Raw genomic sequence first — 17,503 nt, 5'->3', positions numbered from 1 at the left:
GTTCTATTCATTGTACCGATATTTGAACAGGGATAGCGACCTCGGTTAACTAGTTAGCACTTCAAGCATTCATATGTTATTCACTTCAGAAATAGGTGAGAAAGATTGATATATAAATAATATTCTAACTCTATGGGCAGGATCTTATCTTCTAAGGGTTGTGGCCATTTCCCAATCTCAAAGCCTCGGTGAGGTGCTGTCTGCTTTTGGAACCAGTCAATGGGCAGATTGACCATTCTTAATTTGAATGGGGCTGCTGGAAGCAATGGGAACACTCAGGGCAGATTGACTGTGCCACCAGGACAGGTGGTCATTGCTGTCAGGGAATGACTGTGAGGGGGCCTCAAGATGGAAATGTCTTCTGAATATGACTGTGGACAGATACAAGACCATCATAAAGGATGGTGGGCATTTCCACTTAAAGTACAGCAGCCACCACTGCAGTCATCTGTGCCATGTCTCTAGCATAAAGGAAATTAAAAGTGGGGGGAGTGGTATTCTAGTCCTCCGACCATCTGCCAAGGCGGCCTCCAGCCATCTACTGGGTTTTGACCTCAACAAGCAAACTGTTTGACACTGGCAGTGCGACCATGCATTTCATTTCTAATAATCAACAACCTCCACTGCTGGACACAACCATTGCTAGTACCATCCTGGCACAGCTAAAGATGCCCAGAGGCAGCAATGTTGGTTTTAAATGATCTGGCGGCATCTGTCTGAAACTGCTCCCCCTGTATTGATGTGGCTGCCAAGATTTTGCCCTTTGAATTCATCCCCTGTATGAAATAACATTAAAACTATACCTGATCTGGAGTTCTACCATTTCTCCTGTCTCCATCCAGCTGGTTGGATGACTCTTTCTCATGAAATCCTTTAGGCCTTGATATCTTCTCGTCCAAAATGCTAGAAACTCCTTTCCTATCCAAAGTGGATGTATTAACTATTATTCACAACTGCAACAAAACACTCACAGAGTCTTCCATTGTCTCTGGCTAATGGTATCCAGAGACCTAGATCAGGAACATCCTTATTCATAAATGTAATACTCAGTATAGGCCTAAAGTAGTTTTCACACAACATAAGGAGAAGCAGAAAAGAAGTAGACTTCACAGTTAGAATGAGACCAGAGATGAAGGTGCATGTCAGCTCAGTTGGATGTACAACTAGTTTGCAATGTAGGGTGACACCAACAGTGCAGGTCCAATTCCCACACCTGTTGAGATTGCCATGAAAATCCCTCCTTCTCAATGCTTCCCTTACCTGAGGTATAGTGACCCTCTGGTTAAGCCTGCCATTGCCCATCTCTCTCTAACAGAGCAGCCTTACTGTGTGATAGGATTATGGTGATTTTGCCTTCAGATAGATGAGGATGACTGGGCTTATGCTGAGGGTAGGTTGTTATTCTTAAGGTACAAGGGTTACACAATGAAGCTGGTACTGTGTGGAGAGGGATCGGGGTAAGCTGGAAGACAGGACAGTTAGAAAGTAGGCGCATTTAAACGGAGGCAGCAAGGAAAGTTTGGAGTATGGGAGGAGACGCTATGACAGGATTAGAAGGTAAGATGCAGAAGGAAGGACAAAGTAGCAATGGATGAGGGAGAAGTTTAGAAAAGTTTAAAGGTGGTTACATCTTGAGAGACTGACGAGGGATTAGCCATTGAACGTGGTTAGCAGTGGGTTCCGTTTGAACAGGAATGGGAGAAGCAACTGTACTGCTGCAACCAGCCAGAACAAGTGAACGCCAATCAGACCTGAGAAGAAGAAAGGAGGCAGGTGAGTTGAGGTGGATGGAGCAGGCAATAAGAGGAAGCAGCAAGGCAAACTGGGATTAATTAATGTAGGATTAATGCAGGGAGGAAGAGGAGAGAATGGGAGGTAAGTGGAAAGGAGACAGGGAAGGTACGTAAGTCTGTTAAGGGAGGAAGGGAGGAAAGGAGTGGGAGCAGGTGAGCAGTGCTGGAAATGGGATGCTGGGGCTACAGAGGAGCAATGTGGGGAGAGGAGGTGGAGCCTGGTTAGGAATATGGTATCAGTGATAATAGGAACTGCAGATGCTGGAGAATCCAAGATAATAAAATGTGAGGCTGGATGAGCACAGCAGGCCAAGCAGCATCTCAGGAGCACAAAAGCTGACATTTCAGGGAGGGGGGGATCAGAGAGGGGGATTGGGTGAGGGTTCTGGAATAAATAGGGAGAGAGGGGGAGGCAGACCGAAGATGGAGAGAAAAAAAGATAGGTGGAGAGGAGAGTATAGGTGGGGAGGTAGGGAGGGGATAGGTCAGTCCAGGGAAGACGGACAGGTCAAGGAGGTGGGATGAGGTTAGTAGGTACGAGATGGAGGTGCGGCTTGGGGTGGGAGGAAGGGATGGGTGAGAGGAAGAACAGGTTAGGGAGGCAGAGACAGGCTAGACTGGTTTTGGGATGCAGTGGGTGGAGGGGAAGAGCTGGGCTGGTTGTGTGGTGCAGTGGGGGGAGGGGACTAACTGGGCTGGTTTTGGGATGCGGTGGGGGAAGGGGAGATTTTGAAGTCCACATTGATACCATTGGGCTGCAGGGTTCCCAAGCGGAATATGAGTTGCTGTTCCTGCAACCTTCGGGTGGCATCATTGTGGCACTGCAGGAGGCCCATGATGGACATGTCATCTAAAGAATGGGAGGGCGAGTGGAAATGGTTTGCGACTGGGAGGTGCAGTTGTTTATTGCGAACTGAGCGGAGGTGTTCTGCAAAGCAGTCCCCAAGCCTCCGCTTGGTTTCCCCAATGTAGAGGAAGGCACACTGGGTACAATGGATACAGTATACCACATTGGCAGATGTGCAGGTGAACCTCTGCTTAATATGGAAAGTCATCTTGGGGCCTGGGATAGGGGTGAGGGAGGAGGTGTGGGGGCAAGTGTAGCATTTCCTGCGGTTGCAGGGGAAGGTGCTGGATGTGGTGGGATTGGAGGGCAGTGTGGAGTGAACAAGGGAGTCAGGGAGAGAGTGGTCTCTCCGGAAAGCAGACAAAGGTGGGGATGGAAAAATGTCTTGGGTGGTGGGGTCGCATTTCCACTCGCCCTCCCATTCTTTAGATGACATGTCCATCATGGGCCTCCTGCAGTGCCACAATGATGCCACCCGAAGGTTGCAGGAACCGCCCAAAGAGGATCCCCCTCGTTCTCACACACCATCCCACCAACCTCCAGTTACAACGCATCATCCTCTGACACTTGCGCCATCTACAATCCGACCCCACCACCCAAGACATTTTTCCATCCCCACCTTTGTCTGCTTTCCGGAGCGATCACTCTCTCCCTGACTCCCTTGTTTGCTCCACACTGCCCTCCAACCCCACCACACTCGGCACATTCCCCTGCAACCGCAGGAAATGCTACATTTGCCCCCACACCTCCTCCCTCACCTCTATCCCAGGCCCCAAGATGACTTTCCATATTAAGCAGAGGTTCACCTGCACATCTGCCAATGTGGTATACTGTATCCATTGTACCCGGTGTGCCTTCCTCTACATTGGGGAAACCAAGCGGAGGCTTGGGGACCGCTTTGCAGAACACCTCCGCTTGGTTCGCAATAAACAACTGCACCTCCCAGTCGCAAACCATTTCCACTCGCCCTCCCATTCTCTAGATGACATGTCCATCATGGGCCTCCTGCAGTGCCACAATGATGCCACCCGAAGGTTGCAGGAACAGCAACTCATATTCCGCTTGGGAACCCTGCAGCCCAATGGTATCAATGTGGACTTCACCAGCTTCAAAATCTCCCCTTCCCCCACCGCAGACCAAAGCCAGCCCAGTTTGTTCCCTCCCCCCACTGCACCACACAACCAGCCCAGTTCTTCCCCTCCACCCACTGCATCCCAAAACCTGTCCAACCTGTCTCTGCCTCCCTAACCTGTTCTTCCTCTCACCCATCCTTTCCTCCCACCCCAAGCCGCACCTCCATGTCGTACCCACTAACCTCATCCCACCTCCTTGACCAGTCCGTCTTCCCTGGACTGACCTATCCCCTCCCTACCTCCCCACCTACACTCTCTCCACCTATCTTCTTTTCTCTCCATCTTCAGTCCGCCTCCCCCTCTCTCCCTATTTATTCCAGAACCCTCACCCCATCACCCTCCCTGATGAAGGGTCGAGGCCCGAAACGTCAGCTTTTGTGCTCCTGAGATGCTGCTTGGCCTACTGTGTTCATCCAGCCTCACATTTTATTATCTAGGAATATGGTACTATCTGTTTTGGTTGCATGACTTTCTGCATTTAACAGCCCAAGCCAATGGTCATTCCATACACCCATTCATGTAGAATACTGCTTTTCAGCATGAATTGGAAATTAGTCACACGTAGTCAACTGGTCGATTCTTGACTGTAACTCAAATATTGTGTTTTACCATATAAAAGATATAATTTCTACCATCTATGGTTGCCTTCTTTTTGTTGCTCACAAGTAACTAGCAGATGACCTCTAATTCCTTGTATTTCCAAGAAAATCTAAAAGGGTTGGCAACCCCACTGGACAGAAAAGTCAAGTGGAGAGAGCGGAAACAACAGAAAGCTCAAAAAATTATATTAAATAAAAATATGGCCTCCAACATTAAATGGACTGCCAACAACCATCAAGAGTTTAAGTATATCAGCTTGGTGAAATAGCCCATTTCCATTTTCATGTTGTAATTTTGATATAGTTCTGCTTAACAGTGAAAGGACTACATAAGAAGAATATTGACTCCTCAGGATTTAAAAATAAGGTAAACAACAATGAAGTTAATGGTTAAATAATAATAGTAAACAGATCTTTTTTGTTCTTATTGTTTCATAGGATATGAGTGTCTCTCACTGGGCTGCATTTATTGCCAGTCCCTAATTATCCAGAAGGCAGATAAGAGTTAACCACATTAGTAACCCTGCAACCACTGAGCCAGCTGTTTAATTCCAGGTCTTTGTTGAACTCAAATTACATCATCTACCATTGTTGGGGGATTTGAGCTCAAGCCTTCAAGACCATCAACCTGGAATTCTGGATTACTAGACCAGTGACATTATCACTCTTCAACGGTCTCCCCTGAAATGATTGATTAGATAACATGTCATTCACGAAAGAAGCAAATGTAACGATTGTTCACTAAGGTCACATTTATTGACTAATCCTAATTACCTTAAAAGGTGTTGAGTCTTCTCTTTGATTCATTGCAGCCCCTGTGTTTACAGTCCTTCCATAGTGGTGATAGATTTTCATCAACAATAATAATGGAATGGTGGTACAAGTCGGAATGTACATTATTTAGAGAACAGTTATGTGGTGATAGAGTTCCCTCAGTCATGCTGATTTTGCCTCCCTCAGAAATTGTAACCCTCCAGAAACACACCCTTACAAAACATTGCTTCACTTACCCTAGCTTGTACCAAATCCTGTTCACTCACCATCACTTACTCACCTGTAATGACTTAATTCTCAACATTATTTTTGAATTCTTCCATGACCTCACGATTTCCTAACACTGTCACACTTCACTCAGCAAGGCAACCCTCTGACATATCAGCACTTTAATTCTGAACTCCTCTTGGCCTTTGATTTTAGTTATTCCGTGATCAGTAGCAGTGTCTTTATCTGGTGAAGTTATTATAAGTTCTGGAGTTCCCTCCTTAAACTTCTCCCTACTTCTCTTTCATCCTTAAATCTTCCCCTTTACTTGCTTTAATATCCCATAGTGCCTTGATATTAATGTTTGTTTAATAAAAAAAAACAGCTTTGGGATGTTATACTATGCTAATGGTGCTAATTAAATGCATGTTGTTGCTGTCACAGGGCTAGATCATATTACTGAAGCAAGCTCATACATCTGAGCAGAACTTTGCTCTCAGCTGAAATTTTGAAATGCATAGTGATCCAGTGGAGAAATATCTGCTATTCAACACTAAAATAACTTGGTGTAAATTTGCAAGTTTGTCAAAGGACCTTGTCCCACTGGATTGTTCCTGAATTTAGCTTCAAGCCAAAATGATATGAAACAATCTGCTAAGAAGTTTCTTGGGCCATTGAAGTCAGAGCAGGATTAAAGCCTGACTTTGAATTGCATTGTCAGTTGGCTGCATCACAATTGTAGCAGGGACACCATTAATATAGTATACTTACCTTTATATAGGAAAAGCGATTGTTAACATGTCATCCTGCCACTCCGAGATACAGAACTAATGGCCATGTTTTCTTTGGTTTCAGTTTGATAAATTTATTTCACCTTGGAGTAATACAGCACAGAAACAGACCTTCAGTACGACCAGACCGTGCTGAATGTAATCCCAAACTAAACTAGTCCCACCTGTCTGCTCCTGGCCCATATCCCTCCAAACCTTTCCTATTCATATATCCAGCCAAATGTCTTTCACACATTGTAATTCTATCCCCATCCACTACTTCATCAGGAAGTTCATTCCACAACCACCCTCTGTGTAAAAAATCCACTTCATGTCTTTTTTAAATCTCTCTCCTCTCACCCTAAAGATGTGTCCCGACAGATGTGAATTTACAGAGAAATTGTTGCATCTGACACGGCTGAGAAGTGGTTAAAACACTAATTAGCAGGGACCCTAAACAAAAAGAACAGAGGATGGAGCAAATTAATTTGAAGTGCATTTCATCTTCTTCCATCTTTCAGCCTGAAGCAAACTTTTGACCATTACCAAATTTCTCCTCAAGTTAGGCCTTTCTTAATTAATTGTCATGTGACTTAGTAAAAGAAGCCTTTCTCAACAACACAGCACTGTTCTGCCATCATTGTCTGCCACTAAGAAATGTCCATTTAACTGGAATGGGCAGCACCTACAATACAAACAGCCCCAGATCCATTCATCTCTCAGGTTCAACTAAGGACAATGTTGATGCTCAGAGGAAAGTGACCTTAGTAGGCATGTGCATTGAAAGTAGTCTGGTCCATAGTAACAGGGGAATCTATTCATTAACGTGGCATTGAAAGGGTCTGTACATAAAGGTTATCAGAAAAGCAAGGCATGAGGCAATGGAAGCCTGGTTGCTGATAGAGTCACCATATCGTGGTGTTTGAAAAGGATTGGCAGTTCAACAGATCCAACACCTGACAAACTTGACACCAGTCAACCCTACAAGTTCTTATGAATGGAAAAAACAAAAGACATCACTAAATGAGTTTTTCTTGCGCTTGGGTGAACGGTGTGGCTGCTTTTGGGAGGCTGTTAGCTGCTAACGTGGAGGCTTTTGTCCACAAGTAATGACAGACACTTTCCATCTATTTGAACAGGAGGACCACTCGGAGTCTCCACGAGAGACACGGTTACTGGGGCGACCCGGGGTCAGACAGAATTAACCAAGCGAAAACAATACGAAAATTAGCCTGACACTTAGCAAGTAACTGAAGACTTTATCGAAATAATTACCAGTGGCAAAATTGCTTCAGAATACCAAATCACAATTGCAAGGGCACAGGGCGATCACGATTAAATGATTCGTTCTTTTTTAATTTATTAATATATTTTTTCCTGGATGGGCAGCTCGGTGACCGAGTAAAGTGGATGCAAAGATGCAGGTGTTGGTGGGGAGAAACATAAAACGCTTTTTCGAAGGGGTAAAGCTGGAATGTTGGGTCCATTTGCTCCATTCAGTGTGAGTCAAGCTCTTGAGCCAGCTCGAGAGAGTAAAATAAACGGGAATAAAAGAAATGTGTGCCTTAAAATAAACCAACCACAGAAAAAACCTGGCAAGAGTACTCTGAGCCGCGTTTTAGCATTCAGCGAGGAAATTCAGGAGACTATCTGAGATGTGACAAGTTAACAAATGAATGCTAATAGTAAAATGTGGGCACACCGTGAAATATTGGAATAAAGTTCAGCCTGGAACAGCAGCGTAAGGAAACACTTGTTTCTAAAATCACTGTCCGTTTTTTAACCGCTTCGTCCTCTCTCGTTGCCGATACTAAACAAAGCTGGTACGGACACTGTTTTACAGAGTTTTCTGCAGGGCTTGTTTCGAGACAAAACTGTTGTTTGTGAAATCAGGCAGCCTAACGATGTACATTGTTCCCATAGAGCCATTAGCATTCATTTGAGACCATTTCTGTCTCCTTCTGCGGTTAAAGGGGGATAGTTTGACATGATTCACATGTGGTGTGCAAATGACCAGCGGAGGGGGAAAACAGACCAACAGACCAAGCGGGTCCAAAACCGGAAGACCCGGGTCGGTAGTGAAGAAGTAATAAGGGGTGGAAAATCTCAGCCTCTGTTCCCTTCTGAGAGATTGCTGACCCGAAGCTCCCAGCCACAGTGGGGACTCCGTGTAAGACACGACCTCAGGCAGAGAGGGAAAAGAGCAAATCACAGCCCAACGTGGCTCAGGGAGGCTAACAAAAGTCACACAGAGTTGAAGGGAAAGAGAAAGATGGAAGAAAAATGTACATATATGTGGAAAGAGAGAGATAAAAAAAAATCTTTAGACAGAGATAAGTCAGTCACCGTCCGAGCAGTGATGGGGACGTTGGAGATGGGATGAATGGAAAATATTGGCAGGAATTGGGGAGTTTGGGGGTGGGGGGGTGGGGAAAGAGGAGGAGGGCGCTGTGGATGAATGTGGAAGTGTAGAATTTATGTTTCTTTTTACTCTGTTTGAGTTGATTGTTGTTTCTGTCTTTTTTTTCTTGAATCGATTTAGGGGGACAGGGAAGTCAGTGTGGGCGGCTCTGAAGAAGCCCCTCTCTACAGCTGTGGCTCAGAGGATTAAGCAGCTTCATCCACAAGGCAACATCACACAAGTAGCCTTTGAACAAAAGTCATGGATACTATTAATGATATGGTAATCCTTAATCGAGCTACCTCCCAGTAGTGGTTATACTGACATGGGAAGAATATCTAAGTCCTGGAAGCAGCCCGCGACAACACTGTGCTATTGTTTACGCCCAGCCTGACCAGTACTAACTTTTTTTTTCTAGCGTTTTTAACAGTCACTTTTCCCCCCTTTTAATAAAAAAAATGGAAAAGCAGTGCACTGAATCTAAATCGGGTTGGATTTTGTGCTCGCAGTTCCCACACACGTTTAATATCTACTTAGTGTTCACTGCACCAGCTGTTTACTGGATACTTTTGCATGTTAGAAATAAGACCACACAAAGGCAACGTTTCAGACCTCTGGGAAGATAATTTAACGGTGGAAGACGATTTGAACAATTTCTGTATCCCTCCTGTTTTATAGCAGTCATTGCCAACTGACTCCCCTGTATGAATCAATAAGCAGACTATTTGTAAGGAGGCTTGACATGCTGATAGTCTTATCATGAAAGTTATTTCTGAAGGGCTGCATATATCTCATGAATAAAATAATGCATTTTACACTTAATAGCAATTATGTGAAGTAAATTCAATTCAATTTTAATTCATTGTTGGGGGTGTAGATACTAAATATTCATTTGAGTCACTTTCTTGACAGGAGTGAGTCTTTTTTTAAAAGTTCTCCAAAAGCAAAGGACATTGACATTTTATTTGGAGGAACTGTTCTTTAACTACTGCTGACTGGCGCACTTTTTTCCTGATATGCCCATAATGTCAACAGCAGATATTATATACTAATGTCATGTGTGGTTGTGTCAGGTTTATTCAACTGAGGTCATCCACATTGAGCAAAGTGAAATAATTAGCCAAAGACTTGTAAATATTATTGTTATGCCTTAAAGAGATGTTCAAGTGAATATGAACAAGCATATTCTCACTGCTTTAAAAGTCAGTGTGGAGAAACAGAAAGGAATTTGATGCACTTCAAACAGTGCTGTAACACTCAAGACAAAGGTTCACTGAATCTTCAGATAAAAGTTGAACAGATTTCAGACTTGTAAAGCTACCAAAAACAGCATTTGAGATAAATACATTGTGTCAATTTAAAGACTACTTTCACACTGACGTAGAGTTTAAAACACTTTCAGAACCTGCCCCCAAAAGAGTGACAAATAAAGTCATACCTAGAGTCAAACATGGCCATGAACTGGGGGTACCGGACATTTCCATCTTCATCAAGAGGGATTCTGTCAATGAGCAGCTCAAACTCTTCATCAGTAATCTCCACACCAAACCTGCAAAAAAAGAAGAAAACAGCAGTCAAAGAGCAAGTTCACTTTCAGGTCAGCACTACCCACAAAACACTCGGCATATGGCAGCCGTTAACTTTTTGTTACAGAATCTGTCTTCAAGATCAAGAGCACCACATGAATATCAGAGGTTAATCAGGGTTTTGATGGCTCCAGGTCTCAGAAAGAAAGAAATTCTACTAGTCAATCCATCCGTAAGTATAGCACATTTGATGGCTCGAGATCCATTTTATACAGCTGAACAAATCAGATGGGTTTATAGCTTATGAGGTTATTCATTGCAGTTAACCACTCATACTAAGTTAAACAAGTGAACTATGAAAAGGCTTCCAAAAAGATTTTGTCAGCAAGTTAAAACTTAGGAAAGTTAACAGAAGCAGTTTGAATACATAAGATATGTACTTACATTTACACATAGGGATACCTTCACCCAAGTTTTAACACAATAAAATATTCTTACTGAAGGAGAAAATTAGCTACAGCCTTCCTATTCTATAATTGTTAAACAAGAACAGAACTTGGTAACCTAGGCTAACAAATCAACATTAAGACAACACAATACACCAGAATATTTTATTGCTGCATTCAGTGGAAAGACCAGGTACAAAAACCCAGTAGTTTCAGAAAATCATGACATTTCTAAACCATGTTCTCATAATTTTCATAAAATACCAGACATTTCATTATGGGACATGAATAACTCAAATAGGCATACTCCTTTAATAGGGAACAAAATTATTAAATGGTGATATCACTTAAATAGAAACTATTCAAACTGTTAAGAGCACAGTTTTACAAAAGGCCCTTTCCTTCCCAATGTTCCTATGGAATCTTATTCCCAAAGGTATTAAGACTATTTCATTTGGTAACATAATGCTAAGTAGAAGTGTGCAATGAAGGAACTATAGCTCCAGCCTTGTGTGACTGCATTTTAAAAGTATCTAGCAGTACACAAGGACATCTTCCAAAAACTCTATAAACTTGACCTTCATTTTTTCTTTAAAATGTGTGAAAATTAATTAACCCAACTTCACTGATATTGGGCTAATAGAACTGAGAAATTTGTCTTATTTTTACCCTCTTATTTAAGTATTATTAACCCTCTCATCATAGAAGAGGAAACAATACAAATGTTCTGGAGAGGGTGATAACAAAATAAAACAAGCCAACTGAAAACAAACTGTACTTAGAATAGTAGAATGTTAAACTTGCCCAAATTATTTATATTGTCGTTAATTCCACAATTCAGCTATTTAGGCAAGACTGTTGTTGCATTTTAATATTTTTCTACTTCACACATTTAACTCTGTGCCCTAATATTCGATTGAAGCAACCATTGTGCCATTAATTTCACAGTTCTTTTCCTGATATTAATATTAATTTCTTAGGATTTCTGATCGGTTTCTGAATCACTGGCTAGTGAAAATAGTATTTATCCTCTCAATTCCTTCATTATCTTCAGTCACTGCTTCCCAATTTTTCCCACAATTTCACAATCCCTCAGTGCCAAGATTGAGGGCTGTAGCAGGAAGTGGGTGGAGGGTGGGGTAGCTGTGGGTCAGGGGACTTGTGGAACCAGGAGGGGGAAGATCTGTATCATTAAGAGGAAGGAGGCAAAGTTCTTCAAGCTCACAACCCCAAAATTTCAGCCTGTGTCTCCCCTTGGGTTCCAGATCATAATTTGAGAAGCTCTGTCTTACATTCTTCAGTTAGACCCTTGCTTAACTTTGTCAGCTTCACCGAAAATTAAGTTTTTCAATTTCTAGTCCTAACTCACGTTCCTAGTGAAATAATGGAATTTTTTGCCCCCCCCTGACTTCAATGCTCTTTTTAGAATGAGTGAGAAAACAGTATTCCACAGTGCCTGAGTCAATGCCATTTGTAAATTCAACATCATTTCCTCACTTTTATTCAATGGTCCATACACAACTCAAAATCTCATTTGGCCTTTTGAAACCTTGACTCACTGAAACTTCACTTGAAGATCCATATATCTGCCAGTCTGTATTTCTGCATTCCATTGTTATTTTTCCAGTTAGATTATAATTCTATTCTCTGGTCATTTCTACAGAAAGAAAGCCAATGTGTCCTTATTAAACTGCATTTACTACATACTTGTTTACTACTCTGGTCTCCTGTGGCTTTTATAATGGTCAATCATGTCCACCCTTGATAAGTACGTACCTGTCAGGCAGGGAGGAAGCTGTAGAGCGTGGGAGCCGTGGTTTACGAAGGAGGTGGAATCTCTGGTCAAGAGGAAGAAGGCTTATGTTAGGATGAGATGTGAAGGCTCAGTTAGGGCACTTGAGGGCTACAAGGAAGCCAGGAAAGACCTAAAGAGAGAGCTCAGAAGAGCCAGGAGGAGACATGAGAAGTTGTTGGCGGATAGGATCAGGGTAAACCCTAAGGCTTTCTATAAGTATTTAAGGAATAAAAGAATGACGAAAGTAAGATTAGGGCCAATCTAGGATAGTAGTGGGAAGTTGTGTGTGGAGTCAGAGGAGATAGGGGAAGCACTAAATGAATATTTTGACAGTATTCACTCTAGAAAACGACAATGTTGTCGAGGAGAATACTGAGATACAGGCTACTAGACTAGGTGGGATTGAGGTTCACAAGGAAGAGGTATTAGAAATCCTACACAGAGTGTGAAGATAGATAAGTCCCCTGGGCCGGATGGGATTTATCCTCGGATCCTCTGGGAAGCCAGGGAGGAGATTGCCGAGCCTTTGACATTGATCTTTAACTTGTCATTGTCTACAGGAATAGTGCCAGACGACTGGAGGAGAGCAAATGTGGTTCCCCTGTTCAAGAAGGGGAGTAGAGACAACCCTGGTAATTATAGACCAGTGAGCCTTACCTCAGTTGTTGGTAAAGTGTTGGAGAAGGTTATAAGGAATAGGATTTATAATCATCTAGAAAAGAATAAATTGATTAGGGATGGTCAGCACGGTTTTGTGAAGGGAAGGTCGTGCCTCACAAACCTTATTGAATTCTTTGAGAAGGTGACCAGACAGGTAGATGAGAGTAAACAGGTTGATGTGGTGTTTATGGATTTCAGCAAGGCGTTCGATAAGGTTCCCCACAATAGGCTATTGTACAAAATGCGGAGGAATGGGATTGTGGGAGGTATAGCAGTTTGGATCAGAAATTGGCTTGCTGAAAGAAGACAGAGAGTGGTAGTTGATGGGACACGTTCATCCTGGAGACCAGTTACTAGTGGTGTACTGCAAGGGTCGGTGTTGGGTCCACTGCTGTTTGTCATTTTTATAAATGACCTGGATGAGGGTGTAGAAGGATGGGTTAGTAAATTTGCAGACGACATTAAGGTCGGTGGAGTTGTGGATAGTGACAAAGGATGTTGTAGGTTACGGAGAGACATAGATAAGCTACAGAGCTGGGCTGAGAGGTGGCAAATGGAGTTTAATGCAGACAAGTGTGAGACGATGCACTTTTGTAGAAGTAACCGGAAGGCAAAGTACTGGGCTAATGGTAAGATTCTTGGTAGTAATTGAGCAGAAAGATCTCGGTGTCCATGTACACAGATCCTTGAAAGTTGCCACCCAGGTTGACAGGGCTGTTAAGAAGGCATACAGTGTTTTAGCTTTTATTAATAGAGGGATCGAGTTCCGGAACCAAGAGGTTATGCTGCAGCTGTACAAAACTCTGGTGCTGCCGCACTTGGAGTATTGCGCACAGTTCCGGTCACCGCATTATAAGAAGGATATGGAAGCTTTGGAAAGGGTGCAGAGGAGATTTACTAGGATGTTGCCTGGTATGGAGGGAAGGTCTTACGAGGAAAGGCTAAGGGACTTGAGGCTGGTTTCGTTAGAGAGAAGAAGGTTGAGAGGTGACTTAATTGAAACATATAAAATAATCAGAGGGTTAGATAGGGTGGATAGGGAGAGCCTTTTTCCTAGGATGGTGACGGCAAGCACGAGGGGGCATAACTTTAAATTGAGGGGTGAAAGATATAGGACAGATGTCAGAGGTGGTTTCTTTACTCAGAGAGTAGTAAGGGAATGAAACGCTTTGCCTGCAATGGTAGTAGATTCGCCAACTTTAGGCACATTTAAGTCGTCATTGGACAAGCATATGGACGTACATGGAATAGTGTAGGTTAGATGGGCTTGAGATCGGTCTGACAGGTCAGCACACCATCGAGGGACAAAGGGCCTGTACTGTGCTGTAATGTTCCATATCTATATCTATATCTATATCTAAAACTCAAAGCAGTGGCATGTCACTGGTTATCCCTTAATAATGAATTGATAGAAATTAAACTAATGCCTGTAAGAATACATTGAACACTCACTCCATGGGTAGGGAGAACTTTATTCTGCACTTAGGTGTGCTACATCTGACTTGGAAATATGTAGTGGGTACATAGAATTCCTATGGTTTCAGAATTCTCTTGGGACCTCTTTTCTAATGAATGCTGTGCAAAGTAATTTGTTAATCTTTTCTGTCAAAAATATGGTGAGTCTTATGGCAATTTTCATTATTTAAGAATACACGCTAAACATTATGGCAGATATAATCAAACTGGTTACATTTACAGATTTTGATTTCATTTCTCATCAAAAAGGTATTGAAGATGACATTCAAAAACCTTGATAATCACATATATTTAAAAGTTGGACAAATACATCAGTATTTATGGTTTGAGTGTATAGACATTAAGGAAATTAATGTAACTTTAGAACATCGTGCTATGATTGTCACACAAAACTCAAGTTGGATCAATTTCTAAAATGGTAACTTGGCAAAACATTGGCTCGTAAATCCTGTGGAAGTAAAATTCTTAGCAACTGTGCAAAGATTACATACAATACCAGCACCCACATGACTGGCCCTATCCACCAGCTTAAATGTTCACTCCCTCCCCACTATGGGCTCGTACAGATGACTGTGCATAATATATAAAATACACTGCAACAATTCACCAAACCTCCTTCAACAGCAACATGTGACTCCTCCGACCTAGAAAGTCAAAAGCAACATATACAGTGGAACACGACCATGTGCAAGTTCCCCTCCAAGCCCACACCATCCTGATTTAAAACCATATCACCCTTCCTTACAGTCAATCACTGGATCAATATTCTGAAACTTCTTTCCTAATAGCTGTCTGTGTGTTTTTGAATCAGATGGACTTTAGCAGTTCAAGCATGGCTGGTGAAAGGGTATCAGGTGAGAAACCTGGAAAAACCTTGAGACTTGCATCGTCATTCCCTCCCCCACAATTAATTTTCCAAACTCAACATTGTGCATTGCTGAATTACAACTTCTGCAATGGTAATCACAGATTTATGTTACATGAGAAAGCAGATTTTTAAAAATGCTGTATGTATTTTCCCATTGTTCTACATTTTTCACAGGATTTGGCTAAAAGAAATGTATATTATAATGTGTAATTTGGTTCACGTAATGTATGGCCATGAGTTCCTGCAACAGTTACTGAATGATTTTATGCAGAATTACTAATCATTAAGATAACAGGGGATTATATTATGCTTTTTGATATTATTTACTGATTCAGAATTTTAGAATAGCCATGTAGATATGCAAACTTTTAAAACTACTGCATAGAGTAAGGCACAGAATATGAAATTTTAGGTGACACTTCAAAGTAAATGCTTAGAAAACGCATAGTATGTGGAAGCATATTAGTGGATCTAGGCTGCTTGAAGCCTGTTTATTTACTAACGCAGTTTCATGAATAGTTTTTTTTTGCTGCCCCATAAAAGTGCCAGTTTGCCAAGTGGTTGCTTTACACTAGCTTCAAGAAGGAAGCTCACCACCAGCTTTACAAAGGCAATTAGGGACAGGCCAATGATCCTGTCAGACTCTGCTAGTAAAATTGATGCAAAAGGATTTTTAAAAATGCAAAACTTAATTGTAGCATCTACCGAAAGGGTCTCAAGCAAGGGATTCTAAGGGGTAAATCACATTTGGTGTATTCCATCCTGCTGAAGAACCGGAAACAGGTATAGAATCATAGAATCCTAACAGTCGGCCATTTGGCCCATCAAGTCTGCACCGACCCTCCAAAGAGCATCCCACCCAGACCTTTTCCCTGCAACCTGCATTTCTTGTGCCTAATCCACCTAGACTGCACACTGCAGGACACTGGACAATTTAGCATGGCCAATCCACCTGACCTGCTTTGGACTGTGGGAGGAAACCGGAGCACCCAAAGGAAACCCACACAGACCCAAGGAGAAAGTGCAAACTGCTCATGGTTTGCTCAGGGAAGCACCAAAGCTGCTTTCCACCTCAGAACAGCAAGTGTTGCCCATCTCTGTTGTAGCCAGGACCCATAGCATCCTCCGCACCCCACACTACCTCCAACCCTGGTCAAAGCCTGTTCCCCTACATTCACCATGACGAAACGATTATAGAATCATAGAATAACTACAGTGCAGAAAGAAGCTGTTTGGCCCATCAAGTCTGCACCAACTCTATGAAGTGAATCCCTCCAATGTTCAACCCCCACCCTCACCACATTCTCATTAGCCCTGCATGGGATTTTTAACCATAGCTATCCTGCCTGAGCTGCACACCCCCGGACACTACAGGACAATTTTGAGCATGGCCAATCCACCTAATCCGCACATCTTTGAACCTGCAATTTTGCAACACTACTTCAGAAATCAGACATTACCACATTTAAAAACATTCTAATTAAACAGAGAAATAGGGTAATAGATAGAGATATAGAAGATAGAAGCAGGAGTAGAACTTTTGGCTCCTGAAGCCTGCTCCACTTTTCAATATGATCATGGTTGATCATTGAGCTCAATACACTAATCTGCCCACCCCCTATATTCCTTGATTGTTATAACCATTGGAGCTATACCTACCACCTTCTTGAAAACACACGTTTTGATCTTAACCACTTTGAGATAGTGAATTCCAGAGGCTTATCATTCTTTGTGTGAAAAAAAAATTCTCTTCATCTCAAACCTAATAGGTTTACCCTTTATACTTAAAGCATTACCCCTTGTCCTGGACTTCCCCACCATCAGGAGCAACCTTCCCTTACCTAATGTCTTTAGTCCTGTTAGAATGTTATAGGTCTTTATGAGACCCCTCTCAATCCTAATTGACTCAAATCTCTATTCGTATGTCAGCCAATTGCTAAGTTTGATAATGTCTAAAGTTTGTCAGGTTGATCAAACTACATTCATGTGTATTTCTCCCTGATGATTCATTTTTAAGTTGTACAATTTGTCTCCCTGAAACGTAAGCTCCTCAGACATGTTCCGTATGATCAGTAATGGTAACTTTCAGGCAGTTACTGGTTAAATGAACTTTGATGTTCTGATGTTATTTTCAAATGCTAGTATTGTTTTCTAACAGTGATACCGATTGTTATCCTACTTGTTACATGGGTTCTATTGTTAACTGTA

The 17,503-nt window shown here is 42.3% G+C and overlaps 1 protein-coding gene across 1 annotated transcript in view; it reads right to left on the bottom strand.

Moving 5' to 3' along the window:
* si:ch211-197n1.2 (EF-hand calcium-binding domain-containing protein 6) overlaps positions 1–17,503 on the bottom strand; it is a 100,460-nt gene that overhangs the window by 18,554 nt on the left and 64,403 nt on the right. Inside the window, exons 13-14 of the mRNA XM_048527715.2 lie at positions 9,963–10,073; positions 804–918 (exon numbers count right to left, since the gene is read on the bottom strand). Coding sequence (XP_048383672.1) covers positions 804–918; positions 9,963–10,073 — 226 coding nt within the window. The remainder of the gene's footprint in view (positions 1–803; positions 919–9,962; positions 10,074–17,503) is intronic.

The sequence above is a fragment of the Stegostoma tigrinum genome, chromosome 3 (genome assembly GCF_030684315.1).
Source record: "Stegostoma tigrinum isolate sSteTig4 chromosome 3, sSteTig4.hap1, whole genome shotgun sequence".
Classification (NCBI taxonomy): domain Eukaryota; kingdom Metazoa; phylum Chordata; class Chondrichthyes; order Orectolobiformes; family Stegostomatidae; genus Stegostoma; species Stegostoma tigrinum.
This window is presented reverse-complemented; position numbering and strand designations above follow the sequence as displayed.